The sequence below is a fragment of the Schistocerca cancellata genome, chromosome 2, assembly GCF_023864275.1.
Source record: "Schistocerca cancellata isolate TAMUIC-IGC-003103 chromosome 2, iqSchCanc2.1, whole genome shotgun sequence".
In the NCBI taxonomy this organism is placed as follows: Eukaryota; Metazoa; Arthropoda; class Insecta; order Orthoptera; family Acrididae; genus Schistocerca; species Schistocerca cancellata.
This window is the reverse complement of record NC_064627.1, coordinates 58,997,516-59,024,772: the sequence shown is the minus strand read 5'-3', so window position 1 is coordinate 59,024,772 and position 27,257 is coordinate 58,997,516. Positions and strand designations below refer to the sequence as shown.

The 27,257-nt window shown below is 44.2% G+C and overlaps 1 protein-coding gene across 3 annotated transcripts in view; it reads left to right on the top strand.

Annotated features, from left to right (window-relative positions):
- LOC126161331 (uncharacterized) overlaps positions 1-27,257 on the top strand; it is a 681,344-nt gene that overhangs the window by 578,763 nt on the left and 75,324 nt on the right. For all 3 annotated transcript variants that reach the window (XM_049917091.1, XM_049917090.1, XM_049917092.1), the window contains exons 4-5: positions 24,854-24,926; positions 25,505-25,672. In XM_049917091.1, coding sequence (XP_049773048.1) covers positions 24,854-24,926; positions 25,505-25,672 — 241 coding nt within the window. The remainder of the gene's footprint in view (positions 1-24,853; positions 24,927-25,504; positions 25,673-27,257) is intronic.

Here is a 27,257-nt window from a genome sequence, read left to right as displayed (position 1 = left end):
GTTTGCCCGTAACTGGTTTTCTTGTGATTCCCTTTTGGCGAATGTAGCCGGTCCGACTGCTCCAGTGAACGCGTCGCGCCATTGGCTGCCTGCGGCCAGGGTGGGGCCGCCTTAGCAGCAGCACACGCCACAGGCTGCGTCTCGGGGCTCGATCTGGGACGCTCGCCACCTGCGCTCTGCTGACCACTCGCTCAAACAACGACCAGTCAAGAGGCATCCCCAGGCACCTCGATCGCCGTCATTTTATGGCCTGGCAAAAAATGAAGGAGGACACACGCTTACTGCCCATCTGAGGACCATTGGATCGCCGTCTTATAGACCTTCTATTGTATGGTATGTTAACCGGGGACCTAGAAACGACGGAGAGGCTCGGTCCCCGCCGCAGCCGCAGTGGTCCACAACCCCCCGACCACTACTGCCGTCCACTTCACCCCGCCGCCCCACACCGAACCACTCTTTCAAATTCATTGTGCTGTTCGACACACAGTCCATCCCCCCTCCCCAAGGGAAGTCTCACACCAGACGAGTGTAACCTCTATGTTTCTATATTTCTAAATTTACTATCATCTTCTATATTTACATCACTAACCTGCAATTCACATTTAAGTGCCTGGCAGAGCTTTCATCGAACCACCTACTACCGTTCAACTCTCAAAAAGCGCGCGTGAAAAACCAACATTTAAATCTTTCCGTGCGAGCTCTGATTTCTCTTATTTTATTACGAAGACCATTTCTCCTTGTGTAGGTGGGCGCCAACAAAATATTTTCGCCTTCGGAGGAGAACGTTGGATATTGTAATTTCGTGAAAAGATCTTGCCACAACCGAAAATGCATTAGTTTCATTCACTGCGACCCCAACGTTATTAAGTTGAATTGATAGCCTTTAGATTTGTGCGCTGTATCGTGTAACCGAAATTTAGTGGATTCGTTTCAGTACTTATTTGGACGACCTCAGGCTTCTCATTATTTAGTGCCAACTGCCAATTCTCGCACAATGTAGACATCTTATCTAAATCATTTTTGCAAACAGTTTCGATCTTATGATGACTTTATAAGACGATAAATGATGGCATCATCTGGAAACAATCTAAGAGGGCTGCTCGGAAGGCCTCCTAAATCGTTAATATAAATTAGGAACAGCAGAGGACCTACGACACTTCCTTGGAGAAAGCCAGATATTAATTTTCTTTTATTCCATGACTTTCCTTCAATTATTATTAACTATAGTATCAGCTTCCATTGTCTGATATGACAGTTCTGTATGTCTATGTAAAACTATTAACCACTGGTTGACCAACGACTATGTCAGTATCATATCCTCACTTTAATATGCGCACCGTGCGCTGGTTATTCTTTGGTATCAAGTACTTTGACATATCTATGTACGGATAGAGTGCTGCGGTTTGTATCTGCTTGGTATGGATAAGCTGTGACGAGAGTTGTTAACGAGCGATCAGACGACTTCTGCCCTTACATGTTCACTGACTGTAAATGAATTGCGAAGAGAGTAAAATAAGAGATTGCTGGTGGGACACAAATCAAATTATATCAGCCACTTATTTTATTAATCAGTCATCAAGGTTCCAGTTGCGACGGCACGAGCTTAATGCGTGGTAGAGCAATGGTGTTGTACCCGTAAGTGGAGAACTTGTTTGCGCAGCAATCGCCGACATAGTGTAGCTGAGGTGGAATAAGGGGAACGAGCCCGCATTCTCCGAGGCAGATGGAAAACCGCCTAAAAACCATCTACAGACTGACCGACTCACCGGACCACGACGCAAGTCCGCCGGGCGGATTCGTGCCGGGGACCAGGCGCTCCTTCCCAACCCGGAAAGCCGTCCGTTAGATTGCACGGCTAACCGAGCGGGCTCTTATAGACCTTACTCTACACATCGATCACTTTGTGTACCACATGAATAATACGACCGACTTCACCAGCCGAATTAAACCTTTGGATCAGCTTTGATCTGATCTCTGTATTCACGCGTGTTCCCATTCAAACGTTCTATATATCTGCTCGCCCAGTTACTTGACGCCACTGTTGTGCACCTTCTTAAGCACACCCTGACCTCATCGTACTTTTAGTATGGTGGAGAACGTTTTAACCAGATGGACGGCTTCTCGATGGTAATTTATAGCCAACCTGTTTATGGAATACTTGGGAAACATCGCCCTGGACGCGGGTCCTGTAAAGCCTAATTGCTTTTATCGTTACATTGACGACACATTCGTTCTCTTGCCGCATGGATAACCTGGAAGAGTTCTTCATCTACATCAACATGTTCCATGACCATAAAGATTTCGGAGACAGACGACGCCTTGCCATTCCTCGTCGTCATTGACTGTCGAAAAGTGAACGGGTGTCTCAGCCACAGTTTTTATCAACAATCCACCCACCCTGACCTTTTACAACTGTTCCCCGTCCCTGCTATTGGAGATCAGGGCATTGGTACCTTTAGTGCCACTCGCCTGTATGAGAACCTAATATTCAACTCTCGATAGTAAGTGCGTTAGGAATAAATTAATTTAACGCAGTATCCTTATGATGGTTCTTGTACAAACCTGCTACTGATGAAAAATAAAGGGCAATACACTGAAACGACACTAGAATTCCATATCGATGCATTGATCTTGTTTTCTTCAAAAACATTTTCGCATCGTTTATTTGTTGCGTGTTCTGAATCTCTGACGATGATGCATTAGCAGAAGAAATGCGTTCCGCCAGTGTGGTTCAAATGGCTCTGAGCACTATGGGACTCAACTTCTGAGGGCATCAGTTCCCCCGAACTTAGAACTACTTAAACCTAACTAACGTAAGGACATCACACACATCCATGCCCGAGGCAGGATTCGAAGCTGCGACCGTAGCGGTCGCGCGGTTCCAGACTCTAGCGCCTAGAACCGCTCCGCCACTCTGGCTGGCTACGACAGTGTGTAGGCTGCAACAGCGATTTGGCACTTGAGTTATTCGAGTGCGTAAGCTGAAAAAGGAGTGCGTCGTGAACATTCCTTAATCTATTTTCTCAGAAAATATAAACGGCGTTGTGGTAGATTTTGTAGGTGGTTCGTGCTCTCGAGGTACGTTTTGTTGCTTTCAGGACTTGAAAGCTCTTCTCGCACTGTCCTCGACGCCTCTCTCTCCGTGTTGACAGCAACGGTAGAGGCTGCTGGAGGAACACAAGCGGCGCTTCCGGCAGCGGTGTGTAAACAGCTCTGAGGGTACTCGACGGCCGCTGCTACCGTGTCCCCACACCGGCAGAGATTTTCGTGAAGGACACGGGCTTATCCAGTACTGCCTCACTCTGAATGCACCAGAAACAGCCATTAGTCGTTCCACGTGGACAATTTCTATGTGGGTACGGTAAATGCGTTTTAGAAACGGGAACCAAAAAGAGCACTTGGCATCTCGTCCGCAAGGGCACTATCACAGAGTGCCGAGTCCAGGGTGATAGAATTCTGTGAAAACCGTAGGCATCTAATGAGGGTGGCGTTCATCCGTGTAAGGCGAGACTGGCTACGATTATCACTGCCACGAGCTGATGCGGGTAGCGGAGTACGTACGAGCGTTTACGAAACAACACTCTTTCTCAGTCTTCGTCCAAAGCATGCCACTTGAAGACAAACTGATCATACATAAAGCCAGTGCATCATAAATTATTAGAAAGCATCCAGCAAATAAGTGTTTTCCTTATAACTCAGCGGCTTCTTAGCTGATTTCCAGTGGTCCTTTGTTCTCCTTCCTGATTTTCGAAGCGGGCGTCATTTACTACGTATGTATACCCATTTCAATATATCTGCTTCACAATGGTATATTTTTTTGATACTGTCATTGGATGCACAGCCCGTCGTTTCAGCGTACGTTCTCATTAAAGGGTATGACTTAAAATAAGAACTGGAAATAGAATCACAAGAAGAAATTTGAACTATCTTCCTCATGTACTCCATTAGTCCGAACACATTTTTGATTTTTAAGATAATATACAGCATCAGAAATCTGACAACAGTTTCCTTTAACACTTGTCGCAAATTCTGTGTTTTTGGATCCATAATTTGAGTTATGCAAGCAATGAATACGATCTGAAGATGCCACAGAATTCATAGACATGTGGAGAGTATGTTGAGGTAATGTCGTGGCCTCGGAGTGGACAGTTAACGACAGAAACAACTATCTGATTTCATTGCTTTTGTAGCATAGTTCTCAGACAGTCAGCTCGTTTATTACTATCGCGATAAGTTGGCTTCGCTGGCAACAGTTAAAACAAAAGTGTTTTACACTGTGGCGAGATCTTTTCACGAAATGTCCTCTGAATGCCGTCTGTAGCATCACGTCTCAGACTCTTGGATTCACTTCTTTTCAGCCGGCCGCTGTGGTCGAGCGGTTCTAGGCGCTTCAGTCCGGAACCGCGCTGCTGCTACTGTCGCAGGTTCGAATCCTGCCTCGGGCATGGATGTGTGTGATGCCCTTAGCTTAGTTAGGTTTAAGTAGTTCTAAGTCTATGGGACTGATGACCTCAGATGTTAAGTCCCATAGTCCTTAGAGCCATTTTTCACTTCTTTTCCGTTTTCGTTTTAGTCCATATTCACTGTTGTACAATGTTGTGCTCCAAACGTACATTCTGAAAAAATTGTGATTAACATTAAAGCTTATGTTCGGTGCTAGTAGACTTTTCTTGGACGGGAATGCCCTGGTCGCCTGTGCTAGTCTACTGTTTATGTCCTCCTTCCTTCGTCCGTCATGGGTTAATTTTTTGCAAGATGACAGAATTCCTTAACTTCATCTACTTTGTGATCACCAATTGCAGCGTTTAGTTTATTGCCCTACTCCTCATGACTTTGGTCTCCCTTCGGTTTCTTCTCAGGAGACATGCTGTACATATTAGACTGTTCATTTCATTCAACACGTCATGAAATTCTTCTTAGCTTTCAATAAGGCTAGCAACGTCATTAGCGAATCATATCATAGAAATCCTTTAATCTCACTCTTCAATCTTTATTTTAATTCCATCATTGGTTCCTCGATGTATAGATTGAACAGCAGGGGTGAGAGACCGCAACGTGTCTTAGAGTCCTTTAATTATTACACATTGTACCTGGTTTACCAGCAGCGCGGGGTAGCCGCGTGGTCCAGGGCGCATTGCCACGGTTCGCGGTGCTCTCCCCGTCGGAGGCTCGTGTCCTCCTCGGGCATGGGTGCGTGTGTTGTCCTTAGCGTAAGTTAGTTTAAATTAGATTAAGTAGTGTGTAAGTCTAGGAACCGATTACGTCAGCAGTTTGGTCCCATAGAAGCTTACCACAAATTTCCAAAATTTTCTGGTCTTCCACCCTTATTTTCCCCTCTTATTTCTTGTACAGGTTGTATTTAATTCGCCTTTCCTTTGTCCCTATTTTTTTCAGAATTTTGAACATCTTGCACCCTTTCAGGTCGACAGACCGTATAACGTGTCTTGATTTTTCTTGTCTCGTTTATTATTTGAAATTTATTGTTCAGAACAACGTCGATATACACGCTGAACACGCAATAAATGAATTCTGGAGACAGATTTTTGGCAATAACAAGTTCAGTTCATCAGTACGGAATTTTACTGTTGTATTACTACTCTTTATATTACATCGTTAGCAGGTTTGTATTAGATGGTTCAAATGGCTCTGAGCACTATGGGACTAAACATCTATGGTCATCAGTCCCCTAGAACTTAGAACTACGTAAACCTAACTAACCTAAGGACATCACACAACACCCAGTCATCACGAGGCAGACAAAATCCCTGGCCCCGCCGGGAATCGAACCCGGGAACCCGGGCGTTGGAAGCGAGAACGCTACCGCACGACCACGAGCTGCGGACGTTTGTATTAGAGCGATACTGTATATTACCAGTCTTTCCGTATAACATATTCCTATTTCGCTCGGAATTTCGCACATCTTGCAGCATTTTATAGTTTCCAACGGCTTTTCTGTGTCGACAAGTCCAGGGAACATATCTTGATAAAGAGCCAAGACTTTTATTTGCGTTTTCCGTTCTGCGCCGCAGTCGCGCCCGTCAACGACGGGCAGAGGCGCGCGAGCGCACGCACAGCCACCAGTCGCACGCATTCCGCGCTGCGCAGCGGTGCCCGTTGCGTAACCACCGGTCCGCTAGTCGAGCCCCGCCGGGCACTCGCCCGCAGCGGTCCAAGGACGCCCACTCCGCTCCGCTCTGCTACCTCTCCGTGTTGCTTTATTTTGATTTCCAACTCCGCCGATAGGTTCTCGAATCTTTTTTCCCCGCTGCTCGCGGAATACAATCGGCGCTAAACCACTGTAGAGGCGCACCTGCCGGCCGTGTTCCACTGGCCGAGTACCCCGTGTCCACTACTTTGCTGTATATCTTCTGCACAATGGGCGCATCGATTATCTGCTCGACATCACGACATACATCAGCACGCGGCACAGTCGTACCGCGCTTGCCGATTACTGTCGCACGGATATTTGTACGCGTCTCCGCTTTCCATTGATTTATACACGGCGGCCTACTTCAGATACTTGTTTCTGAAAACAGTACGCGGCACTCTAGTCCCCACTGTTTCCTTTAGTAGCCATGACGTCGCATGGACTCAACCTGCTAGTTGCAGATTATCTATTTTAAATCATCGAACCAGGTTTCTTGTTTCATGAAAAAGTTCATTCAGCCACTATGGGTCCCTAGCAGTAAATTACGCATTCAAACTACCGTCATGCTCAGTGACTGAGGAGCTACACTTGCTCTTGGAGCAGGAGCCGCTTCAGATCCACTCTTGCCAGCTAAGATTTTGGATGGTTTCCTTATATAGATTTAGGCGAATGCTGGTAAAAGGAACGGGCGATTTTCCTCTCTGTTCTTGCCCTAGCCTAGCTTTAGCTACGTCGCAACTGCCATCCTCATCGACAGGTCATTAAGGTCCTGTCTTCCTTTGTTTTTTCCTGGAATGGAGGGACACGTACTAATGGCGTCTGCTACAAAAAAAAAAGAAAAAAAGGGAGGGAGAGAGAGAGGGTACTTCTACTCTTTACTAAGAATTTTATCGTTTTTGCGATCATATTCACAATTCAAATAAAATCGTTTGCATTGGCATAAAGTTATTCTTTTCTAGGAAAGTTCTTTTCTTCAGTCATATGTCACATAAGGTCATTGGAAGACGTTAGACCCTAGATGTGACTCTGAAATCAACAGGAAAGGGCAATGGAGATTGGAGTTTTCTGGCAAGTGGAAGTCTGATTTGAACACCTGCTGGGTATGGACATATTCCAGTAGCTGTGTCCCTGTTTTCTGACACACTCAGCCAATTACGAGGAAACCTATAATATAATGAAGTATCTGTACCGCGAAGCAAAATACCAGCTTTCACTTACTTTAAATGCTTCCAATGAAATCGACCGAACTACAAATGATAAGAAATGTCTTGTAATTCCGTTTACATACTAAATCGTTCGAGAGTTACAATGTTTACTGATCCATTCGGAAGTATGTTTTAGTGTATCATCGTCACAGATGAAAACGGTATCGGATTGAATACTGACAAATAGTAGTACAGTTACAGCTTATGATTTGATACCATTAGCGATAGCGATTTGTTTTTGAACCAAGCTGTAGGCTAGGATTTAGTTATTCTAAGCGGTATCATTTTTTTCGTGCCTACTAGCCTTGAAACAGCAGGAAGAGAATATGATTTTTGACAAAGTAGGAGAAGTTCAAGTAGACAACTTTTATTCAGTCTCTGAGGGATGTTTTCCTACCGCTGATATAGTCGCGGTTTCTCATGTCATACCCCCAAGATTAAAGTCATATTTTCAATTTCTTTTTTTTTTTATATTTCGGAACCAAGATATGTTAAATAAACAGAAGAAATCGTTATTTGGTGAAATTTAATCCAACGTTTTCTACGTCAGTTTAGGCCAGTACGACATTCTCGAAAAAACTTGTTCCCAAGGTTAAGTCCCACGGTGCATTACGTGGACATCACATCTGCCTTGTGAGGAACGGAATTACGTGTTGCGGCCTTTTTATGCGAGGTTCGCACGGCTGCACGAAGATGCAAGAAACAGTTAATGCTCCTTAGAAAAATGAAGTGTTCTGTTTGCTATGTACAGCTTTTTCAGCATGCGCACATGAGACAGGAAAAGGTTTGTAGATGATTTATGACAGGGCACCGACGATGTTAACAGCTAGGAAGTACAGAACCGTAAGCGCGCAGTGTCAGATGCGGCCGCATCGTCACAGCTTGCCGTGAAAAGCCCTGGCCCCTTTCTCACAACACCCACCGTGGGGACAGACGAACTTTCTCCTTCAGTTACTTCTTCGCTCGCTAAGAGCATCATTAACGGCCATCAAGCGCTCACACCTGGCTCTGTTCTCTCTCACTATTGCGACAACCTTCCTTTGATGTACTGATGTGCAGATTATGAGACACGCAATTTTAAATTTCCTCAGTCACATTACGGATTGTGCTAGTCAACGACGCATCAGCACAAAGGTAGGTTCAAAATGTGGTTCGCAGCTTCAAATTAAATTTTTCGATAGTTTATCACTCCCATGAAGCATTCAAATGGATGCTTTCCTAATTTTACCTCAGCTCTTGTAAGCCCGCCAGTACAATCCGTCAGCACTCACTAGTTTCTAACAGAGATAACTGGCGAATCGCATCAATTTTGACGGAAATAAGAGTACAAGAACGCGAAACGATGTGTTTGTATCTGTGTTTTGTTAGCCATTCCTACAGTCACCATTATAAATTGCTGTTCATGTCTTTGTGTTCTTCTGTATTTTGCATTTCCCTCCCTGAGCCATTTTTTAAAAACAAGAATCTTGGTACTGACAAAACTAAGATCACGTAATAACTGCAATTCCTCTTTTTCCTCTTTCGTCTCCTATTTCTGCATTACTCCTTCGCCTTCTTTACATGTTCTCCTTCCCTGCCTTCTGATTTTTTTATGTTTGCTTCGAAACGTTTTAAATTTAGTATTTTATACTCAAAAAATTCCTTTCTGTTATATCCGACTGATGTTTCTTTCTAGTTGTTGCCTTATTTCTGTAATCGATGCTGTTGTTCATTTGTTTCCCAGGAATACGGAATATTTGTTTCATCATTTGTGCTGCTTCATTTAGTAGATGTGTCCAAAGAACACTACACTTTGCACACTACTCCTGGTACTTTCTGTATATTTTGGTTCATCTCATTTTCCAACTATATGTAGTGTGTATTTCACCCATAATTTTTCTGATACGAGTAATCCGCCTTTCAAGTATCTTCTTCTATCCAGCTTACAGTGCGTGATTAATCAATCACATGCATATAAAACTTCTATTCTTATCACTGTGGTGTAGTGTTCCAGCTTTCATTTGTAGAGATGTATTACTTGTTGTAGATATTTTTAGTTAAACAAATATGCTCTGTCCATTTTACGAACTCTTACATATATCGCATATTTATTTAGCCCATTATGCGATAAGGCTTCTTCAAGATATTTAAATTCAATAAATTGCTCTATTTCTTTGTATTTCTATGTATTGTGATGTATTTTTATATTTGTCACGAAATTAGTTTTGGTTCAAATGGCTCTGAGCACTATGGGACTTAACTTCTGAGGTCGTCAGTCCCCTAGAACTTACAACTACTTAAACCTAACTAAGCTAAGGACATCACACACATCCATGCCCGAGGCGGGATTCGAACCTGCGACCGTAGCGGTTGCGCGGTTCCAGACTGAAGCGCCTAGAACCGTTCGGCCACTCCGGCCGGCAATTAGTTTTCTTGGCAAAATTCTGAGAGCAGTTCTACAGGCTATTCTTTCCATAAGATTTATTAGTACGACTGCTTCTGCCATATTTTCTGAAAATACAGTGAAATCGCCTGCATACGACAGGCAGTTTACTTCAATTCCATTTCCTTCCCAGATTTATTGGTTCAATTTTATAAATTTTTCGCTACAAGTCCTGATTCTTACATTTATTTCTGATACGTGGGTAAACAGTAAAAGTGATAAGCCATCCTCTTCTGTAACACCAACTTTTATTTCAAATGGCATACCGGTAGACAAATTTCATTTCGGGTATCTTATTTGCCATAGTTTCACGAACTACGTTTTCTAAAGTGGCTTTAATACGAAACTCTCTAATGATTTTATCTATTGTTTCTTGGTGTACAGAATCAGACGCTTTTTTAAAATCAAAAACATTATACATTTATTGACTTGCTGATTAACATTCTACGCCGAATTATCACACTGTTAGTTCTTTTTTGTTTTTTAAACTTGTTTTTAAGTTCAGTTGCATGAGTAGGACTAAAAATTGTGTGTTCACTAATGTTAACACTAATCATATACACATATCCCGTAAACTGCCTCGTTCCATATCTTTTTGGTAAAATATCGTGCAAATGTTGTAGGGAACATTTAACTAAGTAACTAACCGATTCCCATGTAATGTTACTGGAAGAAAACTTGAGGTTACAGGCAAGTTTCTGACACTTAAACGAACGTAAACAGAGTGATACCGCAACACGTATCACTCACCCTGAATCTGCACAACACACTTTACGCAGATTAGGGAAGACCAGGTCATTAGCTCTCGTCTGTTGACAAACGTGAGTTTCCCCAGACCACATGGTCTGGAAATGTCCCACGGAACTTACTCTGGGGGTCCTGGTTTTAACTCACCGGCATCCAGGATCACGTCCGAATTTGCGGACTTTTAATCGGATTACACTCAGCTGAACGTAAAATCCCTCTCCTAATTAAAATCTAAAGCGGATAATTACTGTTCCAAACACTAAACAATAAGTTCTCGAAAATGATGCGTCGCAGATGGAGTGTAGACGTGTGTTGAACACAACAGGTCTGTCGCTCCATATTGTGCTCGATACACAGTATGTGGTTGGACCGATTACTGCGCCGCCACCAGAGGAGTGTTACACAAGAAGGTGGCTGCCTGGGGTCCCGTTCCAGGCGGCCCAAGCCTTACGTTGGCGTCGCGGGGCGTGACCGGTGGGCAGCGAGTAAGTAGAGCAAGCAGGCCGTTGCGAAATCCTGCTGCGATTAAGTGCGCGGCCACATTATATTGCTACACTCCTCGCCGTAGCCGATCCAGAGCTCAGAGTTGATACGTACTGTGCATACGGCCGGGAGATGGCAACGGCATTACAAGTTATTTTCCAACAACGAGGGCAGGTTAACATATTACCATATAGCTACCCATCTTTTGCTTTTCCTGTTTTGCTTCCCAATCCCATTTCGTGTTCTGGGTAACTTGTGATTCGCTTCGCTAAAGAAAAAAAAAAAAAATTGTTCAAATGGCTCTGAGCACTATGGGACTCAACGGCTGAGGTCATTAGTCCCCTAGAACTTAGAACTAGTTAAACCTAACTAACCTAAGGACATCACAAACATCCATGCCCGAGGCAGGATTCGAACCTGCGACCGTAGCGGTCTTGCGGTTCCAGACTGCAGCGCCTTTAACCGCACGGCCACTTCGGCCGGCTTCGCTTCGCTAATTTGTAGCTCTGAGACAGGTGCACCCACAGATCCTGACTAAATAAATACATTATATAAATGTATTACTCGGTACTCGAAAATCGAAATTAGGAAGCTCAGACAGCGATTTATACTCCTCGCCAGTCGATTTCGAATCTAATCGTTTATGTCTGAAGCACGCACTCGATAGAGATGGTTTGGTCTTCCTTATCCCGTCGTATCCTTCGTTCCTCACAATTTTATTGAAATCTGATCTGTCTCTAATGACCTCCTCTTCGACGGGACGTTAAGCCGTCGTCTTTCCCCACCCTTCTTTCTACGAATCTGTGAGTGGCTTAGACGGCTATCTTATATAACTGATGTGAATAAAAATATTTAATTGAACGTAATCTTCTTGATCTAATTCTGTAAGTCGTATAAAATTTAGTATCATTAACTGCTTCCGTGTCCCGCAGACCGAACGATTGTTGCGCTAAACGTGAAACCTATATCGCCGATTTAACTCGCGTAAATGATCCATTCCACAACGAATCATCGAAATGATTTGCTTATTTAGGTACCCGAGAGTCATTTCTAATAGTAATTCCCGATCAGGTTAATAAGTTACGACAGTTGAAAGACGCTAAGAACGATCACTTAATGTGTGTAACACATAGTAATTTCACGTATATTTAAAGTAAATGATCTCCTAAAAAAAAGTTTGTGGAATACAAACACGATGAAAAGGCATCTGAATAAAAGAGTTGAAAAACGAGAGAACAGATAAATTCAGCTATTTTTGTGAATAGATTCAACAAAATGGGCTTGTTAAAGGAGCAAACAAAGGACAAGACAGAAACATGGAACATGCGTACGAGTTAGATATAACAACAGAACAGCCCCCTACACTGCAAAGATGAGGCAGTGCACAACAGTTAAGTCAGAAGCATTTTACAGTTCAGAATACTCGTTACTGGATGAGAAAGGAGAAGAGGAAGAAACTCGGACCGCAGAAAAGAAACGATGGTACATGGAAGAAAGAGCAAAGTGAAGATCAGTATCAACAGGTGAAGAAGATCACAAGCGCTGTATGGAAGAGAGAGCTGAAGTTGCATGGGGCAGTTCTTCAGAACGAGTGAATGCATATTGACAAAGAAAATCTGTGTCTACGCCATCAAACTACAGGCGGACAGAGAATGAGTTGAGTAAATAAGAAAGGACATGGAGGAAGTTGGGATAAATCAGAAAGAGGTCTGTGATAGAGAGGTATTTTGAACGAAGTTTGAGTACTTCAAGGGGGTTCCAAGAAAAGCAAAGTGCACGACCAAAGACCGACTGGACAGAGGAAAGAATGAAGAAATTCTGAGAGGGGAAGGAAAGACTAACCAGCAAACCAATTGATTCCTGTGGTCTAAAGTCGGCCGAAGTAAAAAAAAATAAAAATAAAAATAAAATAAAATAAAAATTATTATTCTTTTGGTAACTCGTGTTCTGCGTACTTTACCCTTATAATTTCAATTTCTGTTAAACGTCTAGTAAAATAATAGAAGCACCGTTTGATAGGCAAAAAATAAATATCACGTTGGTATCTATGCCTTGTGTCATTTTAGGCGCAGCAAAAAACTGGACCTGAAGCCAGATTTCCTAAAAAAAATGGTTCAAATGTCTCTGAGCACTATGGGAATTAACATCTGTGGTCATCAGTCCCCTAGAACTTAGAACTACTTAAACCTAACTAACCTAAGGACATCACACACATCCATGCCCGAGGCAGGATTCGAACCTGCGACCGTAGCGGTCGCGCGGCTCCGGACTGAGCGCCTAGAACCGCGAGACCACCGCGGCCGGCGCCAGATTTCCTAACTTAGTCTGAAATACAGTATGATCGTATCAAGAACGGTAGGTCTGAATGCAAATCACGTGCATCGTCTCAAATTGGGCTCGTCGACTTCCACGGTTGCGAAATCGCAAGCAGTAGGGCGGTGTGCACGCACATCACGTGCGTTTCACGCACTCACGCACGTGTGCGGATACCAGAGTGCGCACGTGCACGAATGCGCGAGTAGAAAGGGAGTAGCGTAGTGAGGCGGGCGTGTCGTAGCCGGATACTGGAGCGGTCAAGGAGACAGCAACAGCAGCCGCAGCCAAGCTACAGAGCGACACAATACAGCGCGGCCGGGCCTCTCTTTGTTCCCGACGTCGGATCACGTGGCATCGATTCCGTTCAGATCGATCGCCACTTCAGCACTCTCCTTGCCTCACAGGTGACAGTATTCGCGTTATTTGTAGGAGCCTTTTCGCCTTTTGTTTCTCGGAGTAGAGAAGGTAGTCAGTCACTGAGAGAATCTCAATCGCTACTTAACACAAAGGGTTGGCACTGGACCTGCTATTACCTTGTAAGATGGTTGAAACCAATATTATTTTTGTACTACAGACGTTTTTAAAACATATGTAGGTTTGAGACAACTGATCTCTCATCGGTTCGCTTCGATAAAGTTTTGATACATGTAACGATTGCACATATATGTTACACACTGAATTTCGTGCAATTTGTAAATGTATTAAGAACGTCATATTCCTCGGTATAAGCTCACTACCAGTCATACGTCGACATTCACACAATGCAAACTGCTGAGAACTGTATGGAAGAGGGTACTTTCCACTGTAAAGCGTACTAAAGTTCCCAACGTTTCCATTCGCTTAAAGGCTCTGTAAATGGACTATATTGTCTCTTCTGTCCCTATCTGAACGATTCGTAAGGGGCTGGAGTATATTTCTAGATTACACAGTTGATACCAGGTTTTGAAATTTTAGAAGTAGGTTTTCGCGAGATACTTGTCTGCCTCCAAGCCGTTCCCCTTCAGGCTTTTCCACACTTGCTAGACACACTTCCGCGAATTACACAAACAACTGACCACTTGGCGTTGCCAATCTTCACTTAAGTTCCATATGCCCCGTTAGTACTATCTGGTATACGTCCCAAATACTTGAGCAGTATTTCAGGATGGGTCGCACTATTGGTCTGTAAGCAATATCCTTTGGAGGTTAATTGTGTTTTCCCAGTATCCTACAAAGGAACCGAGGACAGTCACTTGCCTCATCTACTACTGAGCCCATGTGATCGTTCCATTTCACGTCCCTACATTCATATTGTAGTGACTGTATATTACACTTTAGTGTTGTGTGAAGTGCACACTTTTACATTTCTCAAATTTTTATTGCACCACTTTGAAAACTTATCAACATCTGACTCTATCGCACAGACAATCATCACGTATTTGGCGTTTAATGACAGCTGATGATTCCTGACCTGTGCCAGCGAAACTGATAGTAAATAAATCATTGATTCAAATAGCAGCATATCACGGTTAATATGGCGTAATTTAAATGTAACAGATGCTTTATACTTGGAATTTCATGAAGAAGTAAAGAATAAATCTCATGTCTTCAGTCTTCAGTCTGGTTTGATGCTATTTTCCCCGCTAGATTATCCTGTAGAAACATCTCTTCCTGACTACTTTAGCCTACATCCATGTGAACCTTCGTAATGGATGTTCTCAAGCGTTGGTCTCCCTCTAATATTTAAACCCCTCCCCCATACACACACACACACACATTTTCCTGTGACAGGGATCGTACGTGGGCTGGCTACAGTTGAAAGTAATTGAAACAATGAAGGAAAGAAGGTTAGAAATTAAAGTGTTGTCGACTAGGGAAAAAAATCCAATCAAGAGCTGAAGCAGAGAAGGATGGAGGGGTAGGTGTTGGGAGGGGGGAAGAAGCCGGTTGGTGGTATTTGCTTAACCATGCCAGTATTCGCCTCGCCTGTGGTAAGTGAAGGAAGCCATTGGAAAGTCAACAGAGATTCGAATCCAACAGAATATTTCCGGAAAAAAAAATTGCCTTATGTTTCATAAACTCCTTCCACATGCTCTGGTAGGCCCATCGGTCCCGACTGACCGCCGTGTCATCCTTCTCCAACGGCCCTGTCGGATGCGTTGTAGAGGAGCGTGGCGTCACCACGCCGCCCTCCCGCTCATTGTCAGTTTTCGTGACCTGGAAGCGTCGCTCCTCGTTCCAATAACGCCACAGCTGGCGTCAAGGGGCCGAGTGCACCCGTTCCAGCCTTCTCATCGAGGAAAAATACCTGGCAGTTGTAATGGTCGCCTGGTCGTAGATATAGCTAATTGCTATAATCGCACTATTTCACTCCCATTTACGGAGCTTGTTAGCACTTAATGTTAGGTTGGCGCCATTAAAATGCATTGTGTTGTGGTAATCGCTGCTACTTGCTGGATCGCTGCTGTCTCTCGATGCTGATGCTGGCTCTACATCTGGTCGTCTAGGGTTAAAAACATGAGGTCCCGTGTTTTTTTATGTGCTTTTGATGATAAAGAACGAGCGAAACCAACAAATACGTAAACTTCAAATATTTATTACTCTGGTGGCCATCTTAATTCCACTGTCCACCAAAGACCATGACTTAACACAAAGTAGTACTTCCGTTACATGTTCTTTGCATTGTTTATCCACCTCAAACAATAACACACAAACACACTTTACCAAAGTGACATTCCGACTGCCTCCCGACCGTTCTTGCTGCTTGTATTTATAACATTGTCAAAGAACTACTAAAAAGAGATATAATTTACAAGTCACATGTACATCTGTTATCATAATTTGTGCAGAAAAGTTATTAATTTGCATCGAGTGACATAATTTAACATGTTATTAAAATGACAGACAGATTTGTTGACTTGACAGAATAATTCTTTGTTACAAAAAGGCCGTTTTTTAGAAGTTTGTCAATTGACTTCTCTAATTTGTATAAATAAGTAAATAACATGAATTATTAAGAATTACATTGGTTTTCGTCTAAAATAGGATTGATTTCGTGAATACTGAGTGAAACCGCTCCTAATGAACAAATAGGTTTCACTGGGTGAATTTTATTTAAGGAGATCCAAAATACCTAAGTTGGCCACTATTTTTCGTACTTCATATTAATTATTTAAGATGAACTCAGTGTTTTTACATGATGACATTTGCTGTATCAGTGATCAAGTGATATAAACTTTTGTGTGGGTCAGTTATTCAGTATAATTTAATGGGTTGACTGTTTACGCAGACATGTTATGCAATCATTGTTAACATACACAATAACTTTTCTGTAATCATAAATACTCGTTAAACTGGTTGAATTTGGAGGGTATCGCATACTTCGGTACAGTAAAGCCTTTAATATGTTCCGTTACACAGTACCGGGAATCGATCTCGGGTCCTGACCACTCAACTACGGACTCCCACTCATCAGGTAACAGGTGGTCGTAAAACACAGGATGGACAAAACGAAACTGGCCCGGAAAATATTTCATGTGCTCGGAGACAGGCAACGCAACTTACATCATCCTTACCTGAGATGAATGATGCGGGTTGGGTTGCCTATTTAAAGTGGGTGGAATACCTTCCGGGTTGGTTTAATTTTGCCCGCCGCGTACAACACAGGATTTCACATTAAATCCGTTACATAAAACGGAGCGAATGTTAGGCCGACTCTCGGGCTGCAGTGCCGGGTGTCACACTGTGCGCCGTGCCTTCAGAGGAGAAGCGCCTCCGCCACGGGCCGGCGCTCCGCAGCGCCAGGCGACCTCGAGGCGGGCCGAGCCGCCTAGCAACACCGTTACCAAGGCCGCCCGTCGCAGATCGGGCGCGGCTGCCGGCCGGCTCCAGCGGCTTTCCAGCCTTTTCCAGCAGCCGCCGCTCCCAGCCAACCGCCGTTGCTCGCTACTGAACGGAACTCCAGCGGACTGCGGCATACGGACGCACGCGAGAGCGTGTGCGACACAGTTCCGATGTTATCACGAAACTACCGACGAACCACGTGGAACACTGACATTAATACACTACTGGCCAGTAAAATTGCTACATAAAGAAGAAATGAAGATGATAAACGGGTATTCATTGGACAAATATATTGTACTAGAACTGATATGTCATTACATTTTCACGCAATTTGGGTGCATAGATCCTGAGAAATCTGTACCCAGAACAACCACCTCTGGCCGTAATAACAGTCTTGATACGCCTGGGCATTCAGTCAAACAGAGCTTGGATGGCGTGTACAGGTACAGCTACACATGCAGCTATAACACGATACCACAGTTCGTCAAGAGTAGTGACTGGCCAGTTGCTAGTACACCATTGACCAGACGTTTGCAAGTGGTGAGAGATCTGGAGAATGTGCTGGCCAGGGCAGCAGTCGAACATTTTCTGTATTCATAAAGGCCCGTACAGGACCTGCAACGTGCGGTCGTGCATTATCCTGCTGAAATGTAGGTTTTCGCAGGGATCGAATGAAGGGTAGAGCCACGGGTCGTAACACATCTCAAATGTAACGTCCACTGTTCAAAGTGCCGACAATGCGAACAAGAGGTGACCGAACGTGTAAACAGTGGCACCCCATACCATCACGCCGGGTGATACGTTAGTATGGCGATGACGAATACACGCTTCCAATATGCGTTCACCGCTATCTCGCCAAACACGGATGCGACCATCATGATGATGCCGGCCACAGTGGCCGAGCGGTTAAGGTCGCTACAGTCTGGAACCGCACGACCGCTACGGTCGCAGGTTCGAATCCTGCCTCGGGCATGGATGTGTGTGATGTCCTTAGGTTAGTTAGGTTTAAGTAGTTCTAAGTTGTAGGGGACTTATGACCACAGCAGTTGAGTCCCATAGTGCTCAGAGCCATTTTAACCATTTTTGACCATCATGATGCTGTAAACAGAACCTGGATTCATCCGAAAAAATGACGTTTTGCCATTCGTGCACCCAGGTTTGTCGTTGAGTACACCATAGCAGGCGCTCCTGTCTGTGATGCAGCGTCAAAGGTAACCGCAGCCATAGTCTCCGAGCTGATAGTCCTGGCTGCTGCAAACGTCGTCGAACTGTTCGTGCAGATGGGTTGTTGTCTTGCAAACGTCCCCATCTGTTGACTCAGGGATCGAGAAGTGGCTGCATATTCCGTTACAGCCATGCGGATAAGATGCCTGTCATCTCGACTGCTAATGATACGAGGCCGTTGGGATCCAGCACAGCGTTCCGTATTCCCCTCCTGAACCCACCGATTCCATATTGTGCTAACAGTCATTGGATTTAGACCAACGCCAGCAGCAATGTCGCTATACGATAAAGAGCAATCGCCATAGGCTACAATCCGACCTTTATCAAAGTCGGGAACTTGATGGTACGCATTTCTCCTCCTTACACAAGGCATCACAACAACGTTTCACCAGGCAACGCCGGTAAACTGCTGTTTGTGTAAGAGAAATCGGTTGGAAACTTTCCTCATGTCAGCAGGTTGTAGGTGTCGCCACTGGCGCCAACCTTGTGTGAAAGCTCTGAAAAGCTAATCATTTACATATCACAGCATCTTCTTCCTGTAGGTTAAATGTCGCGTCTGTAGCACGTCATCTTCGTGGTGTAGCAATTTTAATAGCCAGTAGTGTATGTTTCTCGAAACAAACAGGCCAAGTCCTGTGCCTGTCTGCAATCGCCTTTTGGAGAATCTGGGCTAGTATTACCATCCGGCAGCCTAGTTTTTTGGGAGAGATTCCCCGTGACGGGGGGTGTCCTGCACCGTCCAGACATGAGTTACAGTACAAGCCAGATGTGATGGACGTATCGTCACATGCATCAGCACCAACTAGATGAATTTTCAATAGCGGACAATTCCCTTAGTACAGGACATCGGGTGCTGTACAAGAAGATAAAAAATGTATCCTCAGTTTCGTCCTTCTGGTGATGTGTGATAAAGGAGGTAATACATATTCACATGGCGTATAACCTTATACATTGGGACTAAGTAGAACCTGGAACCATGAGCTTGCTGCCATTATGTATACAGGAAAACAAGAATATGTGGTCGCAGATCCGCCACAGCATAGTGTGCGATCCACCGAGCTATTAGTTTTAGTTTAGCCCCCGGCCGCAGCACAGATCGGCAGCAGCACCAGTGGCTTGGCACAGAAGGCTCGTTGGAAACAGATCGGTAGTTCAAATGGTTCAAATGGCTCTGAGCACTATGGGACTTACCTTCCGAGGTCATCAGTCCCCTAGAATTAGAACTACTTAAACCTAACCAACCTAAGGACATCACACACATCCATGCCCGAGGCAGGATTCGAACCTGCGACCGTAGCGGTCGTGCGGTTCCAGACTGAAGCGCCTAGAACCGTTCGGTCACGCCGGCCGGCAGATCGGCGACTTTCGGACGAGGCCTCCATAACATGCTCGTTGCTGGCTCTCACTAGCAGAAACCACATGGCGGTCCCTAGCACTTGCCTCGAAAAAATGTGGTGGGATTTATACAACGTGATCCGGTGGAAGACCGACAGCCATATATTGAACACATCTTCAGGGAAAGTCTGAAAATTACGTAAAGGTTCTTGTGATTTCTCTAAATCTAGAAGGTAAATGGCATGATTTTTGAGTTGAAAAGCACGTGAACGATTTCGAACACAATTGGCAGAACACTTTGTAAGTAGGCTGTTTAGGTTTTTATGTTGGTAACGCCTTGTAGCGCTCTATATGAAAATCACTGATTGTGCTGTGTGCAGTCTGTGGTTTTCATACAGAGCGCTACTTGACGTTACCAACATAAAAAACCTAAACAGCCTACTTACATAGCAGAACGTCTACTAAAGAGACGGCTTACACCACGCTTGTCTGTCCTATTCTGGAGTACTTCTGTGCGGTGTGGGATCAGCATCAGCTGGGACTGACTGATGACATCGAAAAAGTACAAAGAAAGGCAGGTCGTTTTGTATTATCGCGAAATAGGGGAGATAGTGTCACAGACATGGTACGTAAATTGGAGTGGCAATCATTAAAACAAAGGCATTTTTCGTTGCGACGGGATCCTCTCATGAAACTTCAATCACCAGTTTTCTCCTCCGATTGCGAAAACATTCTGTTGACACCCACCTACATAGGAAGAAATGATCATCACGATAAAATAAGAGATAACAGGGCTCGCACAGAAAAATTTAAGTGCTCGTTTTTCCCGCGTGCCGTTCGAGAGTGGAGCGGTAGAGAGACAGCTTTAAGGTGGTTCATTGAACCCTCTGCCAGGCACTTCATTGTGAATAGCAGAGTAATCACGTAGATGCAGACGTAGAATCTTTTTCCAATTCGAACTTGTGCTGCGTTTCCAATGACTTCGTCGTTGACGGGACGTTGAACTTAACTTCTTATATTTCTCCCCTTCTACACACGCGACGAACATTGCTTTATTCGAGTAATATAATTTCGCGTAAATTCAGTTGCAGTATCGAGCAGAGTTCCCCTTAAAACTTTTTGAAAGGTGTATTGAAAATCATCTGTATGGTCGACTGTTTTGGCGTGTGCTTTTACGTGTAATTCGAGCGACATTTAATGTAATCGGAGCTGGCAGTTTACGTTAAATTTATAGTATGGTACGGTATAACCTACGAAAGAGTGGAATGAAGCACATGACATTGACGTTATAACATTTAACAAGAAGGGCGCTATGTTGACATCGTTGCTGTCGATCAGTTAACAATCAGTTAGGAGGAATGCGAATGCAAACGTTGACTGTGGAGCTAATGATACTTTCATCGCGAGAAATTGTCAGAAACATTCATCCTATCAACAATAACGAAACCGTATTTTTCAATGCCTACTCCTGTGCACAGGATTGTTTTCTTCGTCTCTTTCCTAGCTTCACATATCTAGTGTAAATTGTACGCAAATTATGCAAACTGAATTTATCGCTCGTACGAAGAGAACAAAGATGAGTTGCTACCGTACAAGAGGCGCCTTTATACTAACAGTGACTGTCGTTTTTGCCACCAAAGCTTTGAAAAATACCGACATTCTTGGCTGACTTTTATTATTCTGGGTGGACTTCAGTTCGACGCAATGCTGGAACGCTATTAAATATAATCGACGGGATCTACAGACGCGAAAAAATAAACTGTCACTTCAGGAATTTCACTAGCGAGGCAGCGTTTAGAATTTCATACCTGAGCGTACGGACAAGCCGGCCATCTGCCAAACGCGATTCTTCTTTTTCGCGTGGGAACCAAGGCCATATATTCTTGACGTGACTCGCAAACATACCGTATTGCTTTTCTTTTTACCTACGTCGTCCTATAGTTATTCTTGTGTCACATTCAGTGTCTTGCTATGACACGACACGACTGCTCCTTTATAGTCTGTATAACGCCTAATATTTTTCGTGCACTCCCGTATAAATAAAACTGTGATTCAGATCATGTTACGTTCTCAGAAGCTTAGTATGAACGGTCGGAGCGGTCAGACTCTGCAAACCTCCAACAGTTTACCGATATAAACGCCCATCTGTATAGAAATTTTACAGTTCTTATCGATGGACTGTATCAGTTCGGTGTTATCTACTTTTAACGTGTTGTAAAGTATTTGCCGTGAAGGGAGACAAGTTACACAACTTGTAGTATTACAGTGCCAAGGTATATCAGCAGTCACAACCTGGAAAAAAAATAACACTTTGCCACATGCTCTGGAATACTCCGTTACTCTATTCCTAAATCCTCTGCAAACATTGTATCAACTGTTATTTTTTCACTTTTAAACCAACTCTCAGTCGCTGCTGTAATTCTGGTTATTCTTCGCGCTTTACTTACTGTCTTAACACATGTCAACAAAACAGATATGGCAATAGACCAATTTTAGACCGCTCTGTCGAATGGACATGAAAAATTCTGCTTTAAAAAAAAATTTGTTTGTATCCGGAAATTAACCAGACGCTTTCTGTCGACACTGGGCTTGATAAACGGGTTGAGCGGTGTTTGTTTGGGGTAACTCCAGCTACACGCTGGAAAAACGAATTTGCAAATATCTACCGAAACATGAGAGAAAACGCACCTGACGGCACTTAGAAGGGACATCTGATGTACAAGGTTATTCGTAAGTACCTCTGGGTTTTCAGAAGACGCTCACGCGAAAAACTACCGGAGATACAGAAAACAGACACACATCAGTGGGTAGAGGATCTTCTTCAAGTTATTAATTCATATTACACCGTTGCATTACGAGGAACGTCAATACGTGCGCGTAATTCATAGAAATCGCTGACATTTAATTCTCGGGAAAGCGCGACAGAAGCCCGGTTTGGAAATCTGTTCATTGGTTTGCCTGCCGGCAGGCGCGATATAATGCGGTGCGACATTATGGTTTGTCTACAGGTTCTGACACACCTACCCTATAGCACAACTACGGTGCGTCGCGCATTAAAAAACGAAACTCGCAGAGACGCTCTACCCACTGATACTTGTCATTGTTCTATATGGACTGTCATCTTTGTGTAGCCTTTTTTTCTGAAATATCAGAGGTACTGACGAATAGCCACTCGCGCGCATGGTGTGTGTGTGTGTGTGTGTGTGTGACAGAGAGAGAGAGAGAGCGAGAGAGAGTGTGTGAATGAGTGAAATGAGTGAGAGAGAGAGAGAGAGAGAGAGAGAGCGAGTGAATGAGTGAGAGAGAGAGAGAGAGAGAGAGACAGACAGACAGACGGGGGAGAGAGAGAGAGAGAGAGAGAGAGAGAGAGAGAGAGAGAGAGAGCGAGTGAAAGAGTGAGAGAGAGATAGACAGACAGGCTGACGGGGGAGAGAGAGAGAAAATTTAGCAGTAAACTGTTATTGCGCACCAAGATTTCATTTTTTTTGCAAAAACAGGCATAATGTCTTATGGGATAATAGCAATCAGTGATTTTATAATGTTGCTTAAAATCCGTCTTGATTGCAAAAAATTTTTTTATTATTCATATGACCGGTTTCGGTTCATTCAGAACCATCTTCAGATCTGATATTTCAATTACAGGAGTAACCCGTCCAAATCCAGCAACTTTCACATGCTACGTCACATAAAATTTTATGCGACGTAGCATGTGAAAGTTGCTGGATTTGGACGGGTTACTCCTGTAACTGAAATATCAGATCTGAAGATGATTATGAATGAACCGAAACCGGTCATATGAATAATAAAAAATTTTTTTGCAATCAAGACGGATTTTAAGCAACATTATAAGATTTCATTTGTCACAAAAGTTGGTGAAAATCGCTGTGGAACAGTTGGAATTTCATGGGCCGTATTCCCTCCTGCTCTGTTTCCTTCCGATCTTTATGAGGCGGGTTAGGATGCCGTATTGGTGGAAGACGGAGCCACGATCCCGCCAGTTCATTAGCGTACTGCGTGGGGAGGCAGCGGGCTGTTGGATAACCGCCGCGTGTTCTGCTCCGCAGACAATAAAATGCCTCGCCAACGCAGACTCCGGCGTACACTACTAGCCGATCGGAAGGGTGGCATTGCAGATGGGCCGTGCCATTGTCTGCCGAGCGACAATGGACGTAATGCCGGGCTAATTTGAATACGCAGTGTTGGCTGGCTCTCTAATTGGCGCTTTCGTCTTCCTGATCCGCTGTCCTTGGGCGTAGGCATGTTTGTTCCTCGGCGAAGTGAACTCTCTTGTTGCATTTTGAGCGCGCGTGGGATTTAATCTGTGCCCGGTTAGGTCACGAAGCATCTGTGGGAAAATCTTAGATTAGGGTTTAAAGGCCCTTCGACAGCGACTTCATTACGAACGCGGCAGATGATTGCGTAGGTGAAGGATGTGGGAGGAGCTCGTTTACTCTCTTATCTCTGTTATATCTTACTGTATTGTACTTTGGTGCTTTCAGAGTGATAATTTATAAGGGCTTTCAGAATGTCATTCCTTCGTATACATTCTCTTGGGAATTTGTGGTTGGTAACTTGGACTCAATCAAAAGTAAAGGTAGCGTGCAGTCATTGAACATTTGACAGAAACACGGATTGCTTCCTCAACTATTTGAAAGAAATTCGTGCACGGTTGTGCAGGACCAAACCCTACAGGCTTCCACGACGACTGTAAACTTCCACATTTCAAATCTAAGTTGGTTGCCTTCCCTGTGGCGTACTGCTTTAAGTTACGTACAGGGGTTTCTAGCAAATAATTGGTTGTAAGGCAACTGATGGAACTGAAATACCTTCCAAAATATGCCCGACTGGAAAAGTTCCATCTCAGTCTCTGTTCGTTAGGATTGGCTGATTCTGCCCAACAAGTTAAGTAATGTAATGTGCAAACAAGATTCTCTTATTGTTGTGTTTTCTCTTTATTTTTTAGTAGCATTGATTGGTACCACAAACGAGTAGCTTTGTATCAAAACGGTCTCACGTAATTGGGAAGAGAGAGAAAAATACGTGACATAATACCGACAGATATGTTGTCCCCACAGCCAACATTGCAGTATTTCCTACTTGCTATCGTGCTGTAGATGTATACAACGACGTTTGGTTTCTGCTGTGTTGCAGGATCGGGCTGTGCGGATTTGACAACCCAATGCGGGACGCCAAGACAGAGGAAGTCAAGAGACACATTGGACAGGTATGTTGCAATGTCAGCCGTTAGATTTTATTACATACCCTTCCCTAACTTGTTTATACATGACTGTAAAGACGGGAAAAGAAATTTAAATTGCTCACATCTGCATTTTCATTTCCTGTATAGATGAAAAAAATTCTGAGCACAAATGTGTGTTGCTTATGAAGTGTATGAAATAAACTGCCTATTGGCTTCTGTCTCGGGTTCTTCGGCCGACGTTCATCTAATGATTTTTCTGACGTTTCGCCAGCACGAGTGGCTGGCTGAATGGAGGGTGAAGCTTTGACAATGGAGGGTGAAGCTTTGACAATGCCAGCCACTCGTGCTGGCGAAACGTCAGAAAAATCATTAGATGAACGTCGGCCGAAGAACCCGAGACAGAAGCCAATAGGCAGTTTGTCAACAAGTGGCCACCAAAGCCTTAACAATTTTGTATGAAATAACATGGTAGAATTGCTTTGTTTGCTCGGTAGACAGTACGAATTCAATTAAAGTATGACTGAGGTTCTTGTTCGTATTGTGCAGCGTCATACTGGGTGTCTAGCATGTACAGTGATTTGATTCGACCCTCGGATCCACAGGGAGTGAAAGTCAAGATGGACGATCAGGGCAACATCCTGGTGAAGCGCGTGTCCAAGAGCAACGTCTACGTGAAGAGCACGGCCGGCTCTCCGGACGAAGAGACCAGCATCGGCAACGACGTGCTCAAGCTGCCGGGCTGCGCGCTCGAGATGGAGAAACCAGTCAAGGTGAGCACGCAGACACTTGGAGGCGCCTCTCACTGGGGTGGGGAAAACACGCGCTGGGTACACACTAGCAATTACTGTAAGTAGCTACAAGGCCAGACAAATAGAGTGAAGTGCCCAGAAGACAGGGTCGGGTGTCAATGTACACACCATAGGTGGATCTGTAAGTGATTAAAGTTCCAATTCTCTGTGACAAGTAGAACGACCAACAGTGCAGTCAGTGTTGTCCGTGTTTCATCTACATCTACATCTACATCTACATCCATACTCCGTAAGCCACCTGACGGTGTGTGGCGGAGGGTACCTTGAGTACCTCTATCGGTTCTCCCTTCTATTCCAGTCTCGTATTGTTCGTGGAAAGAAGGATTGTCGGTATGCCCCTGTGTGGGCTCTAATCTCTCTGATTTTATCCTCATGGTTTCTTCGCGAGATATACGTAGGAGGGAGCAATATACTGCTTGACTCTTCGGTGAAGGTATGTTCTCGAAACTTCAACAAAAGCCCGTACCGAGCTACTGAGCGTCTCTCCTGCAGAGTCTTCCACTGGAGTTTATCTATCATCTCCGTAACGCTTTCGCGATTACTAAATGATCCTGTAACGAAGCGCGCTGCTCTCCGTTGGATCTTCTCTCTATCTTCTATCAACCCTATCTGGTACGGATCCCACACTGCTGAGCAGTATTCAAGCAGTGGGCGAACAAGCGTACTGTAACGTACTTCCTTTGTTTTCGGATTGCATTTCCTTAGGATTCTTCCAATGAATGTCAGTCTGGCATCTGCTTTACCGACGATCAACATTATATGATCATTCCATTTTAAATCACTCCTAATGCGTACTCCCAGATAATTTATGGTATTAACTGCTTCCAGTTGCTGACCTGCTATTTTGTAGCTAAATGATAAAGGATCTATCTTTCTGTGTATTCGTAGCACATTACACTTGTCTACATTGAGATTCAATTGCCATTCCCTGCACCATGCGTCAATTCGCTGCAGATCCTCCTGCATTTCAGTACAATTTTCCATTGTTATAACCTCTCGATACACCACAGCATCATCTGCAAAAAGCCTCAGTGAACTTCCGATGTCATCCACCAGGTCATTTATGTATATTGTGAATAGCAACAGTCCTATGACACTCCCCTGCGGCACACCTGAAATCACTCTTACTTCGGAAGACTTCTCTCCATTGAGAATGACAGGCTGCGTCCTGTTCTCTAGGAACTCCTCAATCCAATCACACAATTGGTCTGATAGTCCATATGCTCTTACTTTGTTCATTAAATGACTGTGACTGTGGGGAACTGTATCGAACGCCTTGCGGAAGTCAAGAAACACGGCATCTACCTGTGAACCCGTGTCTATGGCCCTCTGAGTCTCGTGGACGAATAGCGCGAGGGATGACAGATGATGGAGGACGCGGTGCGTACTCGTAGGAGACAGCGTTATCAGCATCTGACAGAGTTTCAAAGGGGCCTTATTGTGGGTCTCCATTTGGCCAGCTGGTTGAACCGCGCAGTGCTCAGATTTGTGCTCCAGTCGTATGTGACGGTGGTCCGATGTTGGACTGGATGGAAACATCAGGGCA